Here is a 26,840-nt window from a genome sequence, read left to right as displayed (position 1 = left end):
CAGGAAAAATGCTGACTGCTCAGAAATGGCGTGCAAGGTGCAGCTCAGCAATAGAAGGATGAGAAATTAACTTGCAAAATGGAAAAGGGAAAGGAAAGGAAATTTAAAGATCAGCCTTACAAAGTGCATATGATGGAAAGTAAGTCAATTTGTAAAGCAGTAAGACAAAATGAGTACCCAGAATATAGGATTGTCCAAAATTAAACCTGAATTGTGGCAGTAGTAATGCCTAGGAGTTAAAGTGTCTAGGAGTTAAAATTACAGCCAGGTACATTCTATTCATAATTGTCCAGTCTAGCAGGCCAAACAATATTAGTCAGAACCAGACAACGCAAAGGTTTCCTGTACATACCCAGAAATAGGGTCAAGCAAAAACAAAACATACACAGAGGCATGTAACTGAAGGACAATACTTGGCTTCACATCAGAGCAACTGCAGGCAATTTTTTTTTTGTTTTTAGAAAATCCTCTGCATTACATCCCAGAGGTAAAAAGGGAACAGCAGACTATATTAAAACTAAAGATGTTGACACCCCTCGCTCTTCGGCCCTGATGTAATCCCAACAGAACCTCCAACTAGACAAGTGTAGACCAGAATCAGGAAACACCTGTAAAAGACATCTTTAGCCAGTGGTGGTATGCAATTCAAAATTAAGAATACTCAATAGACAAAAAGTGAACCTTCATTTTTAACTCTACTGACTTTATGTAAATACAAGCGATTCCCAACACAAGAGAGAAACTGTCATGCCTTTCAAGATTCCACAGGAGAAGAAACCCTAAATTAATGGTCCTTTTCCATCAAAAGGTTGCTCTCAAATTTTTTAGTTGAGACCTTGTATCCAGGTTTTCTCTTCCCAAATTGATTTGTGCTGGGTACCATCACATGGGTACCTCCAGTACCTCATTGATTGCTCGGTCTTTGAGCATTAACACTTTGACTTGGGCAGTTGGGTGTATTAACGTGTGCAATCCCAACCCTTTCCTCAACTGAAGTTTAAGCTGCACATAATCAAAGAGGTCATAGCAAAAGAATCTAGCCAATTTGCCTTTTCCTGATCAGGAGGCGGTGAGGTCAATAGTCATGTCCTGACTGCCACTGAAATCAGCTGGTACATAAATGAGGAACTAAACCTGGGGCCTGTTCGGTTCAGTTACATGCTGTCGTTGCCAACTAGCCAATCTGAATAGTTTGAAGTTTATTGGTACTTAAGTGTTGTTTTTTTAAATTTATGTTGGATTCTGTTAGATTGCTCAGACAAATTGTATCAATGAGAGTCAACTCACAAACAATTCATAGACTAAGCAAAGCAACACAAATTGAATAAAACAGATCTCTATTCCAGGTTTTCAGTTTTCCCACATTTTAATTTTCTGATGTATTACCAGATTTTTTTTGTTAAATGTTCTATTTTTCATACTAAGTCATCCTGTTCCCTGCCCTAACCATGATAGATTCTCCCTTGTTCCTCCACATGGTTTCAACATGTTTATCTCACTCTGTCTGCTACCGAAATCCTCATTCGTGCCTTTTTCACATCCAGCTTCAACTTTTCCCAAATGTTCTCCTGGCTGGCCTTTCAACCTACTCCCTCCACAAATCGTGCTTATCTAAAGCTCTGTTGCCCTTATCCTATCATGCGCCAGGCCCAGCTCACTGAACCGCTCTGTCCTTGATGGCCAACTGTAGCTCTCCAATTTCAAAATCCTCATCCTGCTATTTAGAATCTCTTCATGGCCTTACTCCTCCTCATATATAGAACATAGAACAGTACAGGCCCTTCGGCCCCCAAGCAATGATCACCCTACTCAAACCCACATATCCACCCTATACCTGTAACCCAACAACCCCCCCCTTTAACCTTACTTTTGAGGACACTACGAGCAATTTAGCATGGCCAATCCACCTAACCCGCACATCTTTGGACTGTGGGAGGAAACCGGAGCACCCGGAGGAAACCCACGCACACACGGGGAGGGCGTGCAGACTCCGCACAGACAGTGACCCAGCCGGGAACCGAACCTGGGACCCTGGAGCTGTGAAGCATTTATGCTAACCACCATGCTACCATGCTGCCCCTTTTGCCAGTCATGTCATATCACTTCCTCCAGCCTTAAAACCCAACTCCAAAAGCTCTCCACTGCTCGGACATCTATTCCTTCTTCACACCACCTCTGCAACTGTACCTATATGCCACTCTGGAATTAACTGATTTCACCCCTCCTACCTCTCCCCCAGCCCTAAGTTTTGCTACTTGAAAAGCTGCTTAAATGTTGTTGTTGAGGCCCCACTTAAAACCCACTTATTTGGCTAACCTCTTGGTCACCCTCCCTTTGACATACTTGTACCTCTGTTAAGCACCTTGGAACATTGTTCTTTGTTGAACTTCTAACATTAGTTTGGGGTTCTACTGTAAACCTCAGAGTGAAATTAGTTATGTACATTGCACAGAGCTGGGAGGGGGAGAAAAGCTTTAGGAACCCAACACAGCCAAATATTGCCAGTATTTGCTTTGTTTACAGGCAACAGCTCTTAAGAGGACATCCAAGACACGATTAACAAGACAATTAATACACCCAATCGAAAGCCAGTGAGAACTACTTTTTATGCAAACCAGTCAGTTGCTCTCCTTTTACTCAGGCACAGAAGAGGTTTAAATCATTATGCTTGCGCCATGGAGCATTGCAGCCACAAGTAAAGCAGAGCAGTGGGATGTCAATTCACCATCTACAAATCCCCTTTTGACAAACTCTGTCTGGCTGCGTCAGTCATTTAGATGGGGCCGCACGAGTTTATTGTAAATTTATTTAGAACTGCACACCGAAAATATTTATCCTCAAAACTGATATTAAGCTTCCTCCTAAAATGAAGCTTGAAACTATTTTCCCAGTGTCCACCAAATAGCTGCAGCTGGCTCAGTGAGGACTCATTCAAAAGCATCCATGTTAGCCAACCCAAATCCTTCCACAAATTATCCCTGCAATAATTGCCGTATACCCTCCTGTGTCAAACTATCCACCTTCACCTCTTCAGTAGAAATAGAAGCTAAATTATTTTAGCAAATTTAGCAGGAACCGATATAGTGTTTATTAATCTAAACCAAGAAAATGACACTTATAAACAGCTAGTCATTTATAAAACAAGTACAGATGTAAAGCTCACAAATTGTCGATCATGGATTCTACCCCACAATTCCTTCCACAGTAACAATGCAGACTTTGTTTGCACTGGGTGCTGAATTTAGTGCATTTGAGTGCTATAGTGAGAGTTTGCTGACTGAGGGAGTTAGGTGAGGAGGGAGCAAGGCACTCCTTTCATTTCATTTCCGCAAAGAGCGAGAAGGGAGCCAGGAGTTCACAGAGAGTGCAGCTGACTGGGAGCAGAGACGGAGGGCGGAGGTCCAGTTGGTCCACAGGGCAGCTATATTCTGTAAGGTAAGAGGGGATGGAGGCTAGGACAGTTGCATGCTCCTCCTGTAGGATGTGGGTGGTGAGGGTTATCACCGGTGTCCCCGCTGACTATACCTGCGAGAAGTGCACCCAACTCCAGCTCCTCAGAGACAGTGTTAGGGAACTGGAGCTGGAGAAACTTCGGATCATCCGGGAGGCAGAGGGGGTTATAGAGAAGAGTTACAGGGAGGTAACCACACCCAAGGTACAGGACAAGAGCAGCTGGGTTACAGTCAGGGGAAAGAAAATGAACAGGCAGACAGTGCAGGGATCCCTCGTGGCCGTTCCCCTTCAAAACAAGTATACCGTTTTGGATGCTGTTGGGGGGGATGACCTACCGGGGGAAGGCCCCAGCGGCCAGGTCTCTGGCGCTGAGTTTGGCTCTGGGGCTCAGAAGGGAAGGTGGGAGACTAGAAAAGCAATAGTAATAGGAGATTCAATGGTTAGGGGAATAGATAGGAGATTCTGTGGTCGCGAGCGAGACTCCCGGAAGATACGTTGCCTCCCGGGTGCCAGGGATGTCTCGGATCGTGACTTCACAATCCTGAAGGGGGAGGGTGAGCAGCCAGAAGTCGTGGTGCACATTGGTACCAATGACGTAGGTTGGAAAAGGGATGTGGAGGTAATAAACAAGTTTAGGGAGTTAGGCTGGAAGTTAAAAGCCAGGACAGACAGAGTTGTCATCTCTGGTTTGTTGCCGGTGCCACGTGATAGCGAGGCTAGGAATAGGGAGAGAATGCAGTTGAACACGTGGCTGCAGGAATGGTGTAGGAGGGAGGGCTTCAGGTATTTGGATAATTGGAGCGCATTCTGGGGAAGGTGGGGACCTGTACAAGCAGGACGGGTTGCATCTGAACCAGAGGGGCACAAATATCCTGGGAGGGAGGTTTTCCAGTACTCTTCAGGAGGGTTTAAACTAATTTGGCTGGGGAATGGGAACCGGATTTGTAGTCCAGCAACTAAGTGTGTCTCCTTTGCAAGCACAGAGATGGATTGAACTGTGTTACTTCAACGCAAGAAGCATCAGGAATAAGGTGGGTGAACTTAAGGCATGTATCGGTTTGAAACAAACCTGTTGTACTTTAACCTGGGGCACCACGGTAGCATTGTGGATAGCACAATTGCTCCACAGCTCCAGGGTCCCAGGTTCGATTCCAGCTTGGGTCACTGTCTGTGCGAAGTCTGCACATCCTCCCAGTGTGTGCGTGGGTTTCCTCCGGGTGCTCCAGTTTTCTCCCACAGTCCAAAGATGTGCAGGTTAGGTGGATTGGCCATGATAAATTGCCCTTAGTGTCCAAAATTGCCCTTAATGTTGGGTGGGGTTACTGGGTTATAGGGATAGGGTGGAGGTGTGAACCTTGGGTAGGGTGCTCTTTCCAAGAGCCTGTGCAGACTCGATGGGCCAAATGGCCTCCTTCTGCACTGAAAATTCTATGATAATCTATGATTAATCTAGGACAAAGGTTCGGCACAACATCATGGGCCGACGGGCCTGTTCTGTGCTGTATTTTTCTATGTTCTATGTTCCAAGTAAGCTCTACTCTCAGCTGGAGCAAGAAAGCAACATGAGGAACTCTGCCAAAATGCATCAAGTCAAATGCAGAGGCAGTTCAAAATCTTGTCCAACCACCCAGGTAACCTCAGAACAAGAGAACCCTTAAAGCAAAATATCTGTGCTGCTTCTGGGAGTGCAACGACTTTGAAGGGCCAAATTTATTCTGGTCTTTTCAAAGGAAATTAAAGACACTTCGTCAGGGTGAATGGATCAAAAATGAGCTTCATTATATTTGTACGGAAATTAACACAGAACACCAAATGTCCAAAACATCCTACAAGAGGCAAATCAATAATTAACTGCTAACCAAAAACCACATCAACACTGATACATTCATCCTCCTCTTGCTTATCCCAGGCATCCCAGAATTTAACCAAGACTGTAAGCAGACAACCTGGCCCTCATGGTATTGTCAATACTATTCTTTAGCTATTTCACCAGAAATGCACAGGATATATTCCACTGCACTGACCAGTATTCTCACATTCGCATAAGCTACGTCTTCCCTGGATCATCCAAAAAAGACTGTGACCAGAGGGAAGTGTGCACCAACATGGTGATCACGCTTTATTTCCAAAAGAATTTGATCTCCCTTTGCTGATGATCTGTCAAGAATGCCTATTTTTGTATACCAGGTAATGATTAGAACAAGTAATGCCATTTTTGGCATGAACATCTAGAGCCACAACGATGGTTGTATTGTTCAAATCTGAATAGATTTTGTGACAAAGCTCCACCGCAATTTGGAAATTATAAATACAATTCTATCCACAAAATAAAATTTTCCCTAATCTTATATAGCCATAATTAAATCCAGGGTACTTGTTACTTACTCCTGCAAGACACTTCTCCAATGTATCCAATATGATTAGCTGCGAAAGGTACAAGTTCCTCTCAGCTTCTGCTCCAAATATTCGCTATGTGAACAAAGCACAATGTTAAACATTCCCCATACAGCATTCCCCAAGATTCAGAGGAAGCCCCATAGTATTCGGAAAAGCAGCCAAATCAACAAGTAATGATTGTCCCACTAAAAACCAGCGTATTGCCCAATTGCTGAAACTTCTTTTTGTGTGGCAATTTGCATGGAATGTTTGATGGTCAAAATGTATTACTCATTCACCACAAACAGTGGCAGTTATTAATGGCAACTCCTCACCATTACAAAGCATTCTTTACTTTTTTTAACAGGACACTGCAACGAAAATACCTTGGCACAGTCTCATCATAAACATTATGAAAATCACCTTACAGAATCTGTGGTTTTCCGTATCGTCGACTAAAGCTGTTCAACAATCACAGATTGGAGAACATTACAAGATCAATAACTTGAACAGTTCGATTTAATAACAATTTCAGTCAAATATGGGCAAATTTTGATAACACTTCATGACACTAGAAGAATAACATGATCTGATACGATGGACTGACATGTGAAAGATCACAAAATGAGATTAATTTACTCTCTAAAGCATCATGAAATAACTAAGTTCACTACATGAAAACAACGCAACATTAATACATTGCCTCACTGGTGAACCAGTTAATGGTCTTTATATCCTGTGCACCATAATAGCCTAAGCAGAACAGATAAAGGAAGGAACTGATTAAATGATTCTATTAGTCTGTAGGAACCAAGCAACAGACTTCAATTGTAAAGACTGGAGAGCACAAGGAAGTAATTTTGGCATCATTTTCCCAGCAGCTAAAACGTACTGAGTTACACAATGTAAAAATGCCAACTGGTAAGGTGCACTGTAAGAATTTACACTCAACCTTCAGCTAACATTATTAGGTTTTCCCTAATGGCAAGCTGCCAATTTGAACCACAGCCTCTCTCTGCTTCAGTATCATCAAGCTGCCAAACGCAGACTGAGCAAGGGTTATATTTCAGCATCCCAATTAATGTTTTTTCCAGAGAGAGAAAGAGAGAGAAAGGAAAACTGAATGTCTTAATCTTTTTCTCAATTCCTCAAGAGGCAAGGATGGTTCCGTTTCTCAAGGTCCTGATAACATTTGATCACATTTCCTAGAAACATTACAGCAGCTATCCAAAAATGAAAGTTCCTCAGACATTTGACTCGATCCTGATGGTCAGGTCCCTCACTTCAATTAGTCAACTGTCACAAGAGCAAAGCTAAATCTAAAACTCCAAGTATCATACATACAAGCCTACCATCTCCAATCATTGATACCATCTCAGCCCCACCGGTTTTCTTTTGATAGATCTTCTCAGAAATTAATTGATTTGGGGTGGTGTGGAAAATCAAAGTTATCAACTCTACAAATCCACACACCCACCCTAAATTGCTTTCACCGTTTGCTGAAAATCAATCATGTTTCAACAGAAAACTTACCATGTTATTTACATTTTTCAAGATAGTGGTGAGACCACTTATGACCAAGGAAAACTTATACTTGGAAATATTGATGAGACATTCTTTGTTGTGTTCGGTGCTAACTTTGGAGTGTGTATTCTGCTGCCCACCTTTAATTGGAAGCTGGGGAAGGAAAAAGGCGAAATGTCATTTCATTGTGTTCAAATAAAATGTCACATAGTAGGTAAACTAGACTTAAAAGCTTTGCATGATCTTGGTTCATACGAACATATGAATTAGGAGTAGGCTACTTGGCCTCTCAAGCCTGTTCTGCCATTCAATAAGATCATAGCTGAACTGGCTTTATCCTTAACTCTATACTTTTGCCTACCCCTGATAACATTTCGTCCCCTTACCAAGAATCTATCTATCTCTGCTCTTAAAATACCGGCTCAGACCCAACATTTGTTAGGATACCGGACAAGAACTACAAACAATTTTTTTTTATATTTGTAAAACTCTGAGGAAAGGATACTTCACCCCAGTGGGGCGGCACGATGGCGCAGTGGTTAGGACTGCTGCCTCACGTCGCTGAGGGCCCAGGTTCGATCAAAGCCCGGGGTCACTGTCTATGTGGAGTTATGTGGGTCTCACCCCCACAACCCAAAGACCCACGGTAGGTGAATTGGCCGTGCTAAATTGCCCCTTAATTGGAAAAAAATGAATTGGTTATTTAAATCTTTTTAAAATTAGGATACTTCACCCCATGAGTGATGCCTCTGGCCAATAGGTATCTTATGTCAAAACAAACTTTAATTCAAACACAGAATTAACCACATTAACATCAAAGAGAATAGGTTTACAATGATCAGTTAAACAGTTCTTAAACACAAGGAAAAGCTTCCTGCTACTAACTCAAATTAAGCAACCTAATACAGTTCAAATGCCACAAACAATTACTTGCTTAATTGTGTTGGTCAATTCTCTCTTGGAGAGAACGAGACACCCATCGAGTAGAAACTACATTTCTGCTCAACCTAGCAGCCTTTGGCAAAACTGCTGTTCAACTTAAAATCCTTCTATTAATCAGACTCAAATCCTATGGGCAACCTGTAAAACTACAGACAGACCTGGCTCTCCCATTAATTATATCATCTGTATCTGGCTAAGATGTCACATGACCTGCTTAGCTAGGACTAAATGCAACCCCTCAAAATTTATCTGCTCTCCAAGGAATCTCCAGAAATTATAACAGTATCTCATTAGCCCTTTATCTGTAATCAAGTAAGTGGTTGGAATTAATCATGGCCTCAACTTTTACTACAACTTAATTACAGCTTTAGCAGACGCAGCCTGGATATTATTACTGCAACAAATATACATCTTAACCCAGTCTTTTAATATAAGATATAAAATCGAATATATGACAAATTTCTACATTCATCACACTGTCTAAGATATTCAAAGATTCTGCTTCTGCTACGTTTGGAGGAAGAGTTCCAATGCCTCTCAATCCTCAGAGGAAAATAAATTTCCTCATTTATCTTAAATGGGCAACGCATTTTTAAACAGGTTCAGAGGTATTATTTTTGCATATACAGGTTTTCAAAACTGATTCGATATTAATTTATGCCCAAAAAAAAGCCAATACTTTTCTCTCCTGCCTATCTCAAAATTGAACATCTGACAAATTCAGAAAACACCCTTTTATCACCAATACCTATTGTAAAAATATCATGGCAGAAAGGTCAAGACCAACAGCTCAACTCCTCATGAGTGTCTGAACAATAACTAAATGGCCATAGTTTCCGATCAAGTTGGCTGAGCCTAGCTTCAGTTAACTCATATTTTTTAAATTTAGAGTACCCAATTAATTTTTTCCAATTAAGGGGCAATTTAGCATGGCCAATACACCTAGCCTCCACATTTTTGGGTTGTGGGGGCGAAACCCACGCAAACACGGGGAGAATGTGCAAACTCCACACGGATAGTGACCCAGAGCCGTGATCGAACCTGGGACCTCGGCGCCGTGAGGCAGCAGGGCTAACCCACTGCGCCACTGTGCTGCCCTAGCTTCAGTTAACTGTTAGTTAAATTGGCTCACTGTAATGAGGATGGGGTAATGTGGGACAGATTAAAAAAGTTAAGCCAAGCTTCCTGCTTCACGTAGGTGGATACCAGGGAAGCAAGCAACGTCCCCTTCACATTCTACAATCAAAAGGCACCTTAATCATGAATCCCATAATAAGGTTTCACATTTTAAATAAAATTCATTCGCATTAGGTGTATTATCTCTTGACAAGAAACAGTTAATGGATTGGTCTTTTTTCATTGGCTCACAATCTGCCAATTTACACTTCACCAGATCTGCTTTTCACTTGCCAAAACCAAACGAGTCATCAATCGCTCTATCGGCAAGCGTGCAGGCTCCACAGAGTTGCAATGTGAAACACACAGAAGCAGTTACTGGACTCCAAATCCCTGACTACCAGCCAAATATAGAATTATGATCCAAAGAGTCAGAATGCTTAAGCAGAAAAAAGCAAAAGGTTATGGGGAGGTCCCTCTCAGGAAAAGAATGTGTTGTTACAATCAGTATTTTCTGTCCCTCATGGTAGAAATCTTGTTCTTCCCTTGGAAAATATCTCAAAATGACAATACGCAAAAGTGCTCAATGGCACAGTCAGAAAATATCTAGTTATCACTTATGAATGTTAAAAGCTAACTCAGCAAAGTACCAGAAATATTTGTCACTGCTTTAAATTGTTACTTCACAGCCATATAAAATGAGGTTCTGCATTCTCCAAATCTAGCTCTCACACCTTTTACCTATTTCCTAACACAATTGTCAGGTTTCAAAATTGTTCACAAGGCACATAATGCCTTCTGAGGCATTAGCACTCTATTCACAATTTACACACATCGGCAACTCAGATACACCATATACAATGCCTATATACATACAAATGCGCATAAAAACCAACTACCCTAGGGCAGCACAGTGGTGCAGTGGTTAGCACTTCTGCGTCACAGCACCAAGGTCCCAGGTTCGATACCAGCCCTGGGTCACTGTCCATGTGAAGTTTGCACATTCGCCCCGTGTTTACATGGGTTTCGCCCCCCACAACTCAAAAGATGTGCAGGGCAGGTGCACTGGAAACACTAAATTGCCCCGTAATTGGAAAAAATGAATTGGGTACTCTTTTAAAAAAAAAAAAAAAAATTTTAATTAAAAATTAAAACCAACTCCCCACGCACACAGCAACACACCCAATCCTCCACACAAGCATTTCCTGAACAGCCCTTTTCTTCCCCCGCCCCCCCCCCCCCCCCCCCGTCCATACATTAAGTCCACTTACAAAATACCCCACCACAACACACTGATGAATGTAGGAAATTATCATATGTTTTGTATTTTTTGCAATGATGCTGTTAAACAGCTTGGTTTAAGATACATACAGGCAGTATGTCAACTAAAGCTGATATTAAGGGGTCGTAAAAGTGAGGACCATTTACTTGTTTACAGATAGATGGTTAATGGAACCTTTTTGTTGTTTTTGGAGAATCCCTGAGGTGCAGGTGATTTATGAGAGATGGTGCTTAGTCCTGGATAAACAGGGCATGGGACATGGGAGGAAACCAAAGAATGCCTTATGATGTAATTAAGGGGTGACGCCAGGTCTATTTGTAGTTTTGCAGTTTGCCACAGGAATTTATTGTGACAAGACAGGGCTTCAGCTGTCTCCCGAAATGTTCTCTCCAAGATCTTTGAACAGAGAAATGCAAGTAACCTGATCAATAACTTTATTTATAAGTGACTTTTGAACGATATCGGTTTGCTTAATTAGAATATATATAGTTGCAGGTGTAGGGAGTAAGTAACAGTTATTCCTTTTAGTTAATAACTGTAAGCTGTTACTTTGTTGCTAACGTGACTCATTCTGTGTTCAAATTAAAGTTTGAACAAAAAAGATACCTAATAATAATAATCTTTATTAGTGTCACAAGTAGGCTTACATTAACACTGCAATGGAGTTATTGGTCAGTGTTGTCACTACTGGGGCATACAAATTGTAAATTGTTGAGTTTCCCGCCTGGGATTCTAACAACACACACTCCAACCGAGGCACATATATCAGGTGCTACATGGGTTGCTTCAAATGGCTGGTCCAGAAAAGACCTCTGTCACAATGCTGCAGCAAGGTAGTGCATTGTTAAAACCAAGTTTAAGTCAGCGATCCTGACTGTGGGGTTGGAACCCTGCCCAGAGGCCGTGATTTTTGGGGTCTCTGAAGTTCTGGAACGGCAGACGGGGTCGGGAGTGGATTTTCTGGCCTTTGCTTCTTTGGTGGCATAAAAATGGATCCTTTTGGGCTTGAGGTTGGCGACATTGCAGAGTGCTTCGGCGTGGCTAAGGGACTTGATGGGAGTTTTTGCACCTCAAAACGGTCAAATACACCCTGAGGGGGATTGATTGAGGGGTTCTATCGAAGATGGCAGCTGTTTATATTATACTTTAGAGAATTGGTCACTGTTAACTGTTGGGGGGGGGGGGGGGAAAACGAGTGTTATTCGCCTTTTGTGGAGTTAGTCCTGTTGCTTTGGGGCTGCTATGTTAGAAAAAAGTGCTCGTCTTTTGTAACTTCTGCATAAAATGTGAAAAATGAAACAAAAATAATTTCCAAACAAAAGACCAAGTTCAATCAGCTTGAATACTCAACTACAAAAGCACTCAATTCTGAAACAGAGCATCAAAAGTTTTTTTAAAAACACTCCCATAATCATCATTCCTATTCTTTTGAAATTGTACCTTCCATCACCACTGGATGTCCCAAAGAGCTGCACTACCAATAAAGTACTTTTTGAAGCACAGTCACCTGAAATTTTGGAAACGCAGCAGCTAAGATGCACACAGCACTGTGGTAATGGCCAGATCATTTTGCTATGTTGATTGAGCAATAAATATTGGGCATAACATCACAACACACACTTAATACTTTATTTTCTTTATTTCTTCATGGGACCTGGACATTTTGAGCACAGTCAGCATTGATTGCCCGTCTCTAATTGCGACACAAGTGACTCACAGGGGGCAGTTAAGAGTCAGATGTAGGTCAGACCTGGTACTGATGGCACATTTTCTCCCCTAAAGGACATTGGTGAACCAGATAGATTTTTACAATAATCCATGATGGTTTCATGATCGCCATTACTTTTTTAAAAATAAATTTAGAGTACCCAATTCATTTTTTCCAATTAAGGGGCAATTTAGCGTGGCCAATCCACCTACCCTGCACATCATTGGGTTGTGGGGGCGAAACCCACGCAAACACGGGGAGAATGTGCAAACTCCACACGGACAGTGACCCAGAGCCAGGACCGAGCCTGGGACCTCGGCACCGTGAGGAAGCAGTGCTAACCACTGCGCCACCGTGCTGCACTTTGATCACCATTACGGAGACTAGCTCTAAATTTCAAATTTATTAAATTTAAATGTCACCAGCTGCCATGGTGGGATTTGAACTCCTGTACGGAGAGAATGACCTGGGCCTCTGGTATACTAATCTAACGACAGTACCACTACACTACCATCTTCCCACAAAAGCTACAAAATAGTACAAAAAGCACTTTGTAACTCAGCTTTGTACAAATAAGTTTAGGCAAATTCTTATTTGTTCAACAAATTATTATAAAGTAATACTCCAATATCTTACAAGGATCAAACTAAAATACATGACACTGAGTTTATTTGCAATCTACACATTTGATTTCCAAGTACACAAGCAAATCAAATGCAACTTTGACCTCCAAATACAATTCATTCTTTTCGATATTGTGACTCTCTTCAGTAATATTTCCAGGCCAAATTTCAACAAGCTATTCAGACGGATACAGGAAACCCGTCCACACAGCATTCAACTTGTTAAAACTGATGTTAAAAAGTACTGCCCACTGAACAGTGGACACATTGTTTCACTTGCAGAGTGAATTCCTTAGAGGTCAAAGTCCAACCATTTCCCTTGTGTGTGGAAGGCCAGAGCCAGTTGTGTATGATGCTAAGGATTTCACCACAGAAGACCATGAACTGAATCTTCTTTAGTGAATTTAATTTCAAAATTGGTACGGAAGCACAAAACGATTAACCCTTTAATGGCTTCAATGATGATTAAGCCTCCAAACACTCCCCACAGTTAATGACCAAATGCCTGATCCATAGCTGGGGTGGTTATAAATCTATAGACTTTGCCTTGTAATTTCCTTGGATTGGCAATGTCCGGCAGATTGCCACTCTGGATGGACTTACCCACGTTGAAATTGCAAATTCCATCTCACCAAGCTTGCTCCCTCAGGCTGGGCGAGGCAGGAGCAGCGAAGCGTGCCCCCAGCTGCATCAGTGCAGAGTAACCAGGAGAGCGGGTGGGGATGGGGGGTCGGACCAGGAGAGAGATGGGGGAGGGGGGGGGGGGGGGGGTATGGCGCGTGAGAATTGTCCCGTGTGGGGCCAGTCTGGGTTTCTAAATTAGTTATTGTGGTAACCTGACCACACAAAGGTAGCTGAAACCCATTGAAAGTTAATCTTATTTATTTTAGACCGCACCGGGGGACGAGACAGGGATGCCCCCTCTCCCCACTGTTGTTCGCGCTAGCTCTAGAGCCGTTGGCAATTGCTCTGAGAACCTCAAGGGGCTGGTCCGGGGTTGGGGGGGGGGGGGGGGGGGGGGGGGGGGGGGGGGGGGGGGGGGTGTAACAGATTCTCGCTCCATGCAGACGACCTGCTTCTGTATGTATCAGACCCATTAGAGGGGATGGAAGAAATCATGATGATTGTAGGGGAATTTGGCCGGTTTTCGGGGAAAAAGCTAAATACGGGAAAAATGAGATGTTTGCGGTCCAGGCGAGGGGACAGGAGGGGCGATTGGGGGAGCTGCCGTTTAGATTAGTAGGGGGAAGCTTTAGGTACCTAGGCATTTAAGTGGCGCGGGAATGGGACCGGCTGCATAAATTAAATCTGGCCCGGCTAGTAGACCCAAATGAAGGACGATTTTCGGAGATGGGACGCGCTCCCGTTGTCATTAGCTGGGAGGGTGCAGATGGTAAAGATGACGGTCCTCCCGAGATTCCTGGTTCGTGTTTCAATGTCTCCCCCATCTTTATTCGAGGTCCTTTTTTAAACAGGTCAACAAAGTGATCACTGGCTTTGTTTGGGCGGGAAAGACCCCGCGAGTAAGAAAGGTAATGCTTGAGAGGAGTCGGGGAGAAGGCGGCATAGGAGCGTATGGAGGCGGCTTCATGCAAGGGCACCAGTTTGGGGGCGTTGGTAACTGCTTAGAGTAGGGGGTTAATAAAGGTGGGACCTGTAAGGGAGAGAGATGGCTTTTGGACTATGTTTATAGTTTCATGCGCATTATTTATTGTGTTGTTGTTATAATACCAAAAAATACCTCAATAAAATATTTATTTAATAAAATGAAAGTTAATCTTATTTATTATAGAAAATAATAAAGTTTAAAATACAAAAACAGAAGCAACTAGTTAAATATCGAAATAACAGTAACGGAAAAGAATCAATAATAATTAAATCCCAATTCGTTTTTTCGAATTAAGGGGCAATTTAACATGGTCAATCCACCTAGCCTGCACATCTTTGGGTTGTGGAGGCGAAACCCACGTAAACACGGGGAGAATGTGCAAACTTTTTACTCAGAGAATAGTAAGGGCGTGGAATGCCCTGCCTGCAACAGTAGTGGACTCGCCAACACGAAAGGCATTCAAATGGTCATTGGATAGACATATGGACGATAAGGGAATAGTGTAGATGGGCTTTAGAGGGGTTTCACAGGTCGGCACAACATCGAAGGCCGAAGGGCCTGTACTGCGCGGTAATGTTCTATGTTCTAAACTCCACACGGGCAGTGACCCAGGGCCGGGATCGAACTTGGGACCTCAGCACCACGAATAATAACATTATAATACTTCCATCCTTCCTTAAAACTTAATCCCCTTAAAGAGAGAAATACAATAAAATTAATGCCTTAATTACATGTCAGTCTTTCAGGAGCTTTGCAACTATGCTGCAATCTGTGCAGTACCACTGATGGCTCCATCAACTCTGGTGATGCTAGCCTTATTTCAACTGAACTTATGGATGCAGGAGTAGGTTGAGTGTCTGTGCATGATTGTCCCTCGGCTGAAGTAGACTCCACCGGATGTCCTGGTACAACAGGAATCACTTCTGGTTGAATTTACACAGCAGCTTTTCCTGATCAGCTCCATGGTAACTCTATAATAAGGACTAGAAAGCAGGTCTCGACTTCTTGGATCCAAGTTTGTGTTCAGCAATCACTTCTCCAAACCCACAATGTCCCTTTATATTTGGTGGAGTCCATTAAACAATTAAGACCCCAATTCCAACTTAAGTACTTGGGAACATTAACTCTTTCCTAACATTTGGTATCTGGAACTTTTGCTGTCTCAATCATGGTGCAGACAAATATGATCTTGGTGCCTGTGAACAACTCTTCCACTGTCCAATTTCACTACCAAAGATACTGGACCACTTTGATTAAGAATAACTCCAGGTAGGCAAAACTGGTTACTGCCAATATTCCTGATATAAACACAATCATTTGGCTTAAAACATTGCTTCTTAGCATGATAATCATGTGTCTCTTTCTGCTTTTCTTGTCTCCTTCCCACTTTTGTTTTGATATCTGGATGCAGCAGATCCTGGTGAGACTTTGGTCTTCTACCCATCAATAATTCAGCTGGTGAGAGTCCCATATTATTTCTTGTGTGAAACGATATTGAAGTAACAACCTCAAGAGCTTGGTCCCTAAAGTATCACCTGCCATCCTCTTCAATCCTTCCTTCAATGTCTGAATAGCTCACTCCGCCAAACCATTTGAAACTGGATGAAAAAGCGTGGTGCATACATGGCGTATTCAACTCCTTTGCATAAACTCTTGGAACAACTTGCTCGTAAATGCTGTGCCATTATCAAAAACAATAGAATCTTGTAATCCATGACTAGACATTGCTTCTCCATGGCACTGGAAGCTCTATTGTTGCTCATGCATACTTCGAACCACTTAGAATGTGCATCCACAATACCTAAAAACGTGATCCATGAAAGGTGCTTCAAAATCCACATGAAGTCTCGACCAAGGACAATCAGGCCACTCCCAAGGATGTAATGGTGCTAGTAGCGCCATCTTGTGGTTAGATTGACATGCATAACAGGCGTTCACTTTGTTCTCCAATTCCAGAATTTACAGTACAAAAGACCATTCAGCCCATCGATTCTGCACCAGCCCTTGAAAAGAGCACCCTACTTAAGCGCATGCCTCCACCCTATCCACATAACCCAGTAACCCCACCTAACCTTTTGGACACTAAGGGGCAATTTAGCAAGGCCAATCCACCTAAACTAACTGCACATCTTTCAACTGTGGGAGGAAAACGGAGCACCCGGAGGAAACCCACGCACACTCAGGGAAGAAGTGCAAACTCCACAGAGACAGTCACCCAAGGCCAGAATTGAACCCAGGTCCCTGGAGCTGAGAGGCAGCAGTGCTTAACCACTGAGCAGCTCCTGTTCCATATTAAGTCGCCAAACATACAACCTACCGAGACTTTTTGAAGCACCTGGATTAGTCTCATGAATTTCATCCATTACTTGTGAACAACCAAGGGGTGGAATGACCATTCTCAACCCCCACAATATGCAACCATCCTGCACAATTAACTAGTCTCTGCACCTCACATAAGGCTTCAACCCACCATCTTCTATGATAGATGACCATCCTTACATCAGAAAATTTTTAACTCGCAATGTTTAGGAAGCTACCGCAATTCAGCAACAAAGTAAGCTACAGACTGTTCAGTCTTCCAAAAATGACTGTAGAATTTCAAACGTTGCACAATAACAGAGGGCTTAGGATTGTGATGATTCGGAACGAGTGGAACTAAATCTGAAAATGAAATGCCCCCCATTTTCTGTCCAACTGAATTTCTCACCAGCTTGCAAGTCTTCGCCCCACACATACACACAGGAGAACTGAGCACTTTAGCCTCATCTGCAATCCCATTGGCCAACAAAAAATGTGTTCCACCCTTTCCACATATTCAGTCCAGTTCTCGGTCTCTTCCACAAACTCACTGATAGGCCCAAACATAGCCATGGCGTTGCTAACTTGTCTTCTGTCAGTAAAACCAGCAAAACTTTGTGCTGAAACTCAGATTGTTTCATTCTCCCGGACACAAAGATGTGGTAAGTTGACCACAAAAAGGTAGTTGAAACGCGTTGAAATGAATTTTCATTAATATATAAAAATAATAATGTGTAAAATACAGCAAGGACTCAAAAACAAGAGCAGCAAAGTAACAAGAATGGAAATGAATCAGAACCAATGGCAATTAAATACAGATATACACATCCTCCAACTAATGACAACACAGCATGTACTGATGACTTCAGCAATTGGTTTAATTAAGATGCATAACAATAACACGATAACAGTGAGAAGCGCTCATACTTCCACTTGTGACCATGGAGTGATTGGTCACGTAAATGGCTGATCCTGTTCAAAGTCACAGAAAAGGGCTCTTTTTACCCAGATCCGGGTGGAATTTTGATGAAAAGGCGTAGGCGAATGTTAGAGGAGTAGTTTACCTATGGAATGGTATGTCTTCTGATCACCGGACCTGGCAGAAAACAGTGAGGAGGCTTGGCTGGAAAGTTGAAACAGTCTTGTGCTTCACAGACAGTCTCTTCCAGCATGCAGGCGGGGGAGGGCAAGCTGTGAGGCCCCAGACACAGGAACTGATGACGTTTATCAAGGAGGAATTCCATAAACATAGGAAAGAAATGCATGAGGATCATGCAAAGGCCATTGCAGAAGCTGTGGCACCCCTGAAGAGTACTTTGGAGCGGATGGACAGGCGTTTGGAGGTGCAGGGGGTCACAGATTCGGGAGATTGAAGGAGTGATCTCGGACCACAGCGGTCGTGTGGTGGCTCTGGAGGTAGAGGTGGGGCTCCTAGGAGACCTTTGTAAAACACTGAGGGCCAAAGTGGAGGAGCAGGAGAATGCCTCGAGAAGGCAGAATCTGCGAATAGTGGGCCTGCCTGAAGTAGTGAAAGGTGTGAGTGCCACGAGGTACGTCTCGAGGATGCTGGCGGGACTGGTGGCAGAAGGGGTGCTAGATAAGGCACCTGAAGTGGACCGAGCACATAGGTCTCTGAGGCAGAAGCCTAGAGCTGGGGAGCCGCCGCTGGCGGTGATCGTGAGACTCCATAAATTTGCGGAGAAAGAGAAAAATTCTACAGTGGGCCAGGGAGAAGCGTAGCTGCTACTGGGAGGGAAATAACGTCCGGACATCGGAGCGGAGTTGACAAAACGGGAGGCAGGTTTCAACAAGGCCACGGTGGTGCTGTACCGGCGGCAGATCAGGTTTGGGGTACTCCACCCGGCAAAATTATGGGTAACGATCGGAGGCCGGGAGTATTATTTCAAGACCCCAGAAGCAACCGAAGACTTCATTAAGGAGCATAAACTGGGGTGAACGAAGTGGACAATGCTTGGGAACCGGGGTGCTGGCACTATGTAATGGTCGGGAACATGTTTGTAGTGGGTGTAGGGATTGGGGCATTTTCACGTTTTTTTGTGGGGAGGGGGTTTCTGTTCAATGTTGAGATTGTCAGGAGTTGTAGGGGTGAAAAGTTTATGTGGGGATGGATGTTCCCATCCCCCCTCCTGTTTTATGGGACTGTTTGTGTTTAACATCTGTTTGTTTGCTTTTGGAGAAGAAAGGGGCCATCTGGGATGGGCTAGGTACAGAGCGGAATTAAAGTTAAGTAGAGTTAAGTGGGGAAGATGACGGACGGTAGAGGGGATTGGAGGCGCAAACCACCAGTAAGGTTGGTAACGTGGAACATCCGGGGACTGAATGGGCTGGTTAAAAGGTCGCGGGTGTTCGCGCACATCAGGAGCTTGAAAGCGGGGGTTGTCTTTTTGCAGGAGACACACCTCCGTGTGAAGGACCAGGTTAAGTTAAGGAAGGAGTGGGTTGGCAGGTTTTTCACTCGGGGTTTGATTTGAAATAGAGGGGTGTGGCGATTTTAATAAGCCAAAAAATGGGGTTCGTGAGTGCGAAGGAGGTGAGGGATCCAGGTGGGAGATATGTGATTGTGAGTGGGGTATTGGAAGGGGCACCAGCAGATGCCCCAAATTGGGTTGATGTGGGTTTTATGAGGGGGTTGCTGGCAGCAATCCCGGAGTTGGCCACGTACCAGTTAATCATGGGAGGAGATTTTAACTGTCCTGGAGCCGAGGGTCGATAGATCGAGCCCCAGGTCGATGGGTAGGGTATGAATGGCAAGGGAGCTGGGGGGGAGGGGGGGAGGATCCATGGTGCTTTCAGAACCAGGGGAAGGGAGTATCCCTTCTTTTCACCCGTCTATAAGGTGTATTCGGGGATTGGTTACTTTGTAGTGAGTCGGGAGATTTTGGTTGGGGTGGAGGGGACAGAGTATGTGAGGATAGTTATATCGGACCATGCACCCCACTGGCTGGATATTTGGTTCAATACGGGACGAGAGCAGAGGCCGGGCTGGAGGTTTGACTCGGGTTGTTGACGGATAGAGGTTTTTGTGGTAAGGTGCGGTTGGCGATTAGGGATTATGTGGAGTTAAATCAGAATGGGGAGATGTTGACGGGCATTTTTTTGGGAAGTACTGAAGGCAGTGATCCGGGGAGAAATTCTCTCATTTACGGTTCATGCGAACAAGGAAAGGAGGGCGGGACATGGCCATCTAGTGAGCAAGATAGTGGAGGTGGACAGGGAATATTCAAGGGTGCCCACCGTGGAGGAATTGGCGAGGAGGAAAAAGTTGCAGGTTCAATTTGACAGGCTGACAACGGCGAGGGCGGTAGGGCAACTGCGTAGGGCAAGAGGGGTGCAATGTGAGTATGGGGAGAAGGCGAGCCGCATGCTGGCGCACCAGCTGCCCTCCGCAGGCTACGTCCAGGGAAATATTGAAGATCCGGACTGGGGATGTGGTGTCAGAGCCAGGGAAGATAAATGAGGCATGTAGAGAGTATTACCAGGGACTTTATGAGGCAGACCCAGGAGGAGAGGAGGGGGACATGGGGTGGTTTCTGGACGAGTTGGAATTTTTCCAGGTGGAGGAAGCAAAGAGGCAGGCGTTGGAGGAGCCCCTGGGACTGAGGGAAATGCTGGATAGTATCAGGAGTATGAAATCGGGGAAGGCCCCTGGGCCGGATGGGTACCCGGCAGAATTTTATAAGGAATATGCGGCGGACCTGGAACCACATCTGATGGGGGCGTTTAATGAAGCTCTGGCGAAGGGGGCGTTGCCAGAGACGATCACACTAATCCCAAAAAATGAGAAGGATCCGGCGGAATGTGGGTCGTATAGACCCATATCACTATTGAACACAGATGTGAAAGTATTGGCTAAGTTGTTGCCGGGGACAGGCTGGAGGATTGTGTCCCGGGGGTGGTTGCAGAAGATCAAACAGGCTTCGTGAAGGGCAGGCAGCTCACGAGTAATATAAGACGGCTGTTAAATATGGTGATGATTCCGTCGAGAGCTCTGGTACTGGAGGTGGTGGTGCCCATGGGCGCGGAGAAAGCATTTGATCAGGTGGAGTGGTGGTACTTGTTCAAAGTTTTGGGAAGGTTTGGGGCGAGATTTGTGGCATGGGTGCGGTTGCTGTATGTGGCGCCAAGAGCGAGGGTGAGGACGTATGATATGAGCTCACAAAGCTTTGACTTACACAGTGGTACGAGGCAGGGGTGCCCACTGTCGCCGCTGTTATTTGCGCTGGCCATAGAGCCATTGGCGATGGCTCTCAGGGGGTCGGCAGAGTGGCAGGGGATAATGAGGGGACAGAGGGAGCATCGGGTGTCGCTCTATGCCGATGACCTCTTGCTGTATGTTTCAGATCCGTTGGAGAGTATGGGAAGGATTATGGGCCTGTTGGAGAGGTTTGGAGGGTTCTCGGGATACAAGCTGAATGTAGGGAAAAGCGAGATATTCCCAGTGAATAAGCTGGCACAGCGGGCTAATTTAGGGGGGGATGACATTTACAGTAGTGAGGGATAGGTTTAGGTAGTTGGGCATTCAGGTAGCGAGGGAATGGACGGGGCTCCATAAGTGGAACTTAACAAAGCTGGTGGAAGAGGCCAGGGAGGATCTTAAGAGGTGGGATACGCTGCACTTAACATTGCCAGGGACAGTCCAAGTGGTGAAAATGAATATTTTGCCGAGGTTCTTGTTTATCTTTCAGGCTCTCCTGATCTTTATACCAAAGGCCTTTTTTCGGAAAGTGGACACAATCATCTCTGACTTTGTATGGGCGGGAAGGTGCCACGGGTGGGGAGGACCGTGCTACAGAGAGAGAGAGGGGGGGGGGAGGTAGAGTGGGTTAGGATGGAGGAAGAATCTTGTAAGGAGTCTAGTTTAAGGGCTATGGTGACGGCAGCATTGCCAATGGCTCCGAGTAGGTATTCAGGGAGCCCAGTGGCGCAGTCCACGGTGAAGATATGGAATCAGCTGAGGAGGCATTTTAGGGTGGAAGTGATGTCGGTGCTAATGCCCCTGTGCAAGAATCATGGGTTTGAGCCGGGGGGGGGATGGATAGTGTATACAGGAGGTGGAGGGAAGTGGGGTTGGTCAAGGGGAGGGATTTGTACTGGAGGAAGGCTTTGGCAGTCTGGAGGAGCTATGGGAGAGGGTAGAGCTGCTGAGGGGTAGTGAGTTCAAGTATCTACAGGTTAGGGACTTGGCACAAAAGGTCTGGAAGGCGTTCCCTAGATTGCCGGGATACACCCTGCTGGAGCATATGCTGCTTCCGGATGCGGAAGGGGAGGGAAGAATTGGGGATAAATATAAGTGGCTGGGAAAGCAAAGATGTGAGCGGGTGGTGAAGATCAAGGAGAAACGAGAAGCAGAGTTGGGAATGGAGCACAATTGGTGAGTATGGAGTGAGGCACTGCGAAGGGTAAATGGGACCTCCTCTTGTGCCAGGATGAGCCTGATACAGTTTAAGGTGGTGCAAAGGGTGCATATGACTCAGGCGAGAATGGGTGGGTTCTTTCAGGGTAGCAGATGAGTGTGAGAGGTGTGAGCGGGGGCCAGTGAATCATGCGCACATGTTTTGAGGTTGTGAAAAATTGGGAAGATTCTGGGCGGGAGTGTCCGTGAACTTAGCCAGTAAGAAGTCTTACAACACCAGGTTAAAGTCCAACAGGTTTGTTTCAAACACGAGCTTTCGGAGCACTGCTCCTTCCTCACCTTAGCCAGGATAGTGGAGGAGGGAGTGGACCCGGACCCGGTGGTGATATTTGGGGTTTCAGAGAAGCTGGAGCTCATGGAGAGGAGGAAGGCTGATGTGTTGGCCTTCGCCTCTGATTGCACGGTGACAAATTTTGCGAGATCGGTGGTCGGCACTGCCACCAGGGGTAACAGCATGGTTGGGTGACCTGTATGACTTCCTGCAGTTAGAGAAGATAAAGTATGAGTTAAGGGGCTCAGCAGTGGAGTTTGAGAAAAGGTGTGGGGATGTTTGTGACCGTGTTGAGGAGCTGTTCGTCGCAGGGGGGGTGGGGTGAAAAAGGAGAAAAATCTGTACAAACATAGATTGTTGGGAAGAATGTTTCCCGGGGTCTTTATTTGCTGTAACCTACTTTGATACAAGTTTGAATAAAATGCTTTTTTTTTTCAAAAAGAAGTGCTTTTTTATTTTACCTCTAACTTTTTCAAAATAATTAGCCAAACCATCCGAAGTTAGTGATTTAAACCGCTTTGTCGGATGGTTCCCAGCCCAGCAGAATTGTCCAGGGGAAGTTCGCTCTTCTGGTCAATTGCAGGGTAATCCCTGACTTGGAAACTTTCAATAGGGATTCCCCAGTCCATCAGTCCATCATTGGTATCCCCCCTACCCCCCAAAGCAACACCAGGAAACCAGGACGTTATGTGCCCATGTCTCAATCCTTTCCAACCATGTCTACTTTAAAGACTGTATTTTCTCATTTATCGTAGACCGTCCATCATTTCATCCCCAGGAGTGTATGTAAGCAATCTAGATTCCATGAATGACATGTTTCAGCTAGTTGGTAGGTGTCATGCAGGCGAGGGAAGAGACGATGTAGAGGAAGAGGGAAACATCGAGGGCCGAAGGGCCCGTACTGCGCTGTAATGTTCTATGTTGTGCTCATTTCTTCCCTCACCCCTTCCCCAATAAACTAGGAATCCAGCCAGTGTTATTTCTATGGAATGCCAAATTGAAACTTTAAAGTCACCTTGTCTAAAAGGCTCAGTGAGGTTACCAAGTAAATACCTACATCATACAAATCAGGAAGGTTCCAGATTTGATGCAAGTCAGTGAGGTGTTTGCAGATTTGAATAAAATGAATCCCAGTGCCTCTGGATTGCAGAACAAAGGAAAAAGATCCAATGATGCGGAGGGTAACCCCTGCTAGCATTAACTACACAAAGGAATATAACCTGCACTGATGCTCTCATTATAGAATTGTCTGCCAGCATTCACGAGGTGAATAATGGACACTTGAGATACCAGAGTGTGAGAAATCAAAATCTTTGGGAGAGCAGTTTGATTAAAAAGGACACATTTAAATCTTTAATAAATCACTGACATTGTAAAATACCAGAGCATTCCAGTATTAGTGAACATACTTTTGCCAGGATTACCAAGAATTCCATTCTGAAACATCTACGCCTTGATATGTCTCTCCAATCGACCATTTCTTTTGTCATCTATCTCCATTACTTGTCAATGTCTGCTCTCTCTGCTAAACTGAATGGGACTTGAATTAAGTGCTGAAAGTGGTTTGCAGCCAGAGAGCCCTCATGGCTCTACATTTGCTGTGCAGATTGTTGCACAAAACCAGTGTTTCAGGATATGACAGCACTGCAGCAGGTCTCCCAATGTGGGAAGCAGCACATGCTCAGAATAAAATAAACCAGATAAACCATTAGCTGCCTCTAAGCAGTCAACAACCCGGATTGATCAAGGCTTTCACCCCACTCTCCTGTTCATCAGCCCCCAAGAGAATTACTTTTTTTAAACCGCTCCCAGATGTGAGGAAGAGCCTCTACACAATACATTAACTGAATTATTTTTCTCTTTTTGCATAATCATGGACCAGTTGGGCATTTTGTTCACTACTTTTTTTATTATTTAAAGAGACATGAAAGATTTTGTCCATTGCTCAATGGCTCACTTTTCAAAAACTGAGAATATTATCTTTTTATGTAGGAGTTACTGAAGCGAGTGTTTGATTGCAGGAAACTTCATCTTTACTTTGCTCACAGCTATGTCACTGGCTGTACTATGCAATATTACTAAAGGCTACATCTATTTAAGGTAGACTCCAAAACAACAAGTTAACATCCCTGGTCCACTGATTTTCATAAACTGCCGAGCTTCACTTTTGTAGTTGAAGGATAGCAAATGGAATATGCAAATAAATTATTCCCTTGTTCGGAATTCTGTTCTGATTTATGCATACAAATGACAAAGCACAATATCTTGATTAGCTATCTACTTGTATAGGTTTGAAACAGTATCTAGTTAATATTTGATTTTATATGTCATCACTAAACAAACTCTGGTTCACTACCTTTATGTGATAACAAAGTGGAAGAATAGCTGGGGGCTTCTGGACAAGTCACAAAACAGTACCTTAAATGTAGATAAAGCAAAAAAACTGATAATCAGATATTTGAGTCAGGAACCATAGAATTCCTACAGGAGGCCATTTGGCCCATCGAATCTGCACCAACCCTCTAAAAGAGCAGCAAACCCAGGCCCATCCCGCCGCCCTCTCCCCGTAACCCCACCCAACTGGCACATCTTTAAATTATGGGAGGAAACCGGAGCACCCGGAAGAAACACACAGACACAGGGAAGTGCAAACTCTGCACAGTCATCAAAGGTCTGAATTAAACCTGGGTTCATGGTACGGTGAGGCAGCAATGCTAACCACTGTGCCACCCCAATGGAAACCCATTAGAAATCAGGATTTACAATTTATTAACAAAATTTATCAAGTTATAACACTTGCTATGATTTACCAGTCAGGTAGTTGCAATATGTAATCTTCTTCCTTTGGAAGTGCAAAACACAGGACCCAATAGTCACAGGCAATGACTGATCCTTTCTACATTGCTCTATTCCAGAGACCCTTTCCAGAAAACACCAGAGTGCTTCCTGTGATCCTAGGTTTGTCACTTAATCAACCAAAAAGCTCACAGTATCACCAGTAATGTAGTCACGTTCTGTATGTTAGTGTTATCAATGGTGGAACTATTATACTGGGGCGGTTTTCCGATCACCTATCCACTTAAGAGATTCCAAGAGTCCATTGCTTCAATGGCACGGTCTTGTAACACGAAGTCAGAAACACAAAGTGGGAGGACTGTCATGCAATGCATGTAATTATATAATGAATTATATTATGAATTATAAAGGTGAGGCACAGAGAGCCCTTGAACCAAATGTAATTGAGAAGATGGAGTGTTGGGCTAGTGAAACTTTAGAAAGGGTAGAATACAAGCAGTAGTGTTTCAGATTAGAAGTTTATGGAGGAGGAAAGGATTTTAAAAAGTCAGAAAAACAGTGATATGGTCAAGTCTGCAAAAGACACAGATAAGGGTCTCTGCAGGAAGCAGGCTGCAGTGGAAGCAGAGAGAGGGTGGTGGTGGGGGGGGGGGGGGGGGGGGGGGGGGTTTAGATGTTGAAGCAGCTGGTCTTTATGATGGAGAAGACTCAAGATTAGAAGTTTAGCTCTGTGACAATTACAGACCGATTCAGCTTGAAACATTTACCAGTGAGGAATGGAATCAATGGCAGGAGTATGGAGTTGATGGTGGAAGCCAAAAACAATAACTTTGGTACTCCCCATGTTTAAACTGAACAAATTGAGAGATATTCAAAACTAAGTGTTAGACAAGCAGTCTGAGAAATGTCACAACACACTGGGCTAGTGCGCGGTCAATTCCAGCCCCACTTGACCCAGAGTTGCAACACAAGTGATATTAGATGTCATTTTAAAATACCAGAGGACATTGGCTGAGCCCAATAAACTGCAGGCACCTACTTTGTAAATTTAACACAAGTAACCCTTTATTATTTAACAGTAATATAATTAAACTGACAAAAATGTAAATGATTACCTAATACCCCTGACCCAACTCACCCCACTCTAACATAGATTATATACACTGGTTTTAGAATAATGCCGTCCTTTACTTCAGCAGAGAACGAGAGGGACAGAGAGAGAGAGAGAGAACGAGAGGGACAGAGAGAGAGAGAGAACGAGAGGGACAGAGAGAGAGAGAGAGAGAACGAGAGGGACAGAGAGAGAGAGAGAACGAGAGGGACAGAGAGAGAGAGAGAGAACGAGAGGGACAGAGAGAGAGAGAGAACGAGAACGAGAGGGACAGAGAGAGAGAGAGAGAGAGAGAAG

The 26,840-nt window shown here is 44.3% G+C and overlaps 1 protein-coding gene across 17 annotated transcripts in view; it reads right to left on the bottom strand.

Moving 5' to 3' along the window:
- nf1a (neurofibromin 1a) overlaps nucleotides 1-26,840 on the bottom strand; it is a 330,336-nt gene that overhangs the window by 280,934 nt on the left and 22,562 nt on the right. For all 17 annotated transcript variants that reach the window (XM_038814507.1, XM_038814511.1, XM_038814513.1 and 14 more), the window contains exons 2-3: nucleotides 7,363-7,506; nucleotides 5,839-5,922 (exon numbers count right to left, since the gene is read on the bottom strand). In XM_038814507.1, coding sequence (XP_038670435.1) covers nucleotides 5,839-5,922; nucleotides 7,363-7,506 — 228 coding nt within the window. The remainder of the gene's footprint in view (nucleotides 1-5,838; nucleotides 5,923-7,362; nucleotides 7,507-26,840) is intronic.

This window comes from Scyliorhinus canicula, chromosome 12 (genome assembly GCF_902713615.1).
Source record: "Scyliorhinus canicula chromosome 12, sScyCan1.1, whole genome shotgun sequence".
NCBI classification, from domain to species: Eukaryota; Metazoa; Chordata; class Chondrichthyes; order Carcharhiniformes; family Scyliorhinidae; genus Scyliorhinus; species Scyliorhinus canicula.
This window is presented reverse-complemented; position numbering and strand designations above follow the sequence as displayed.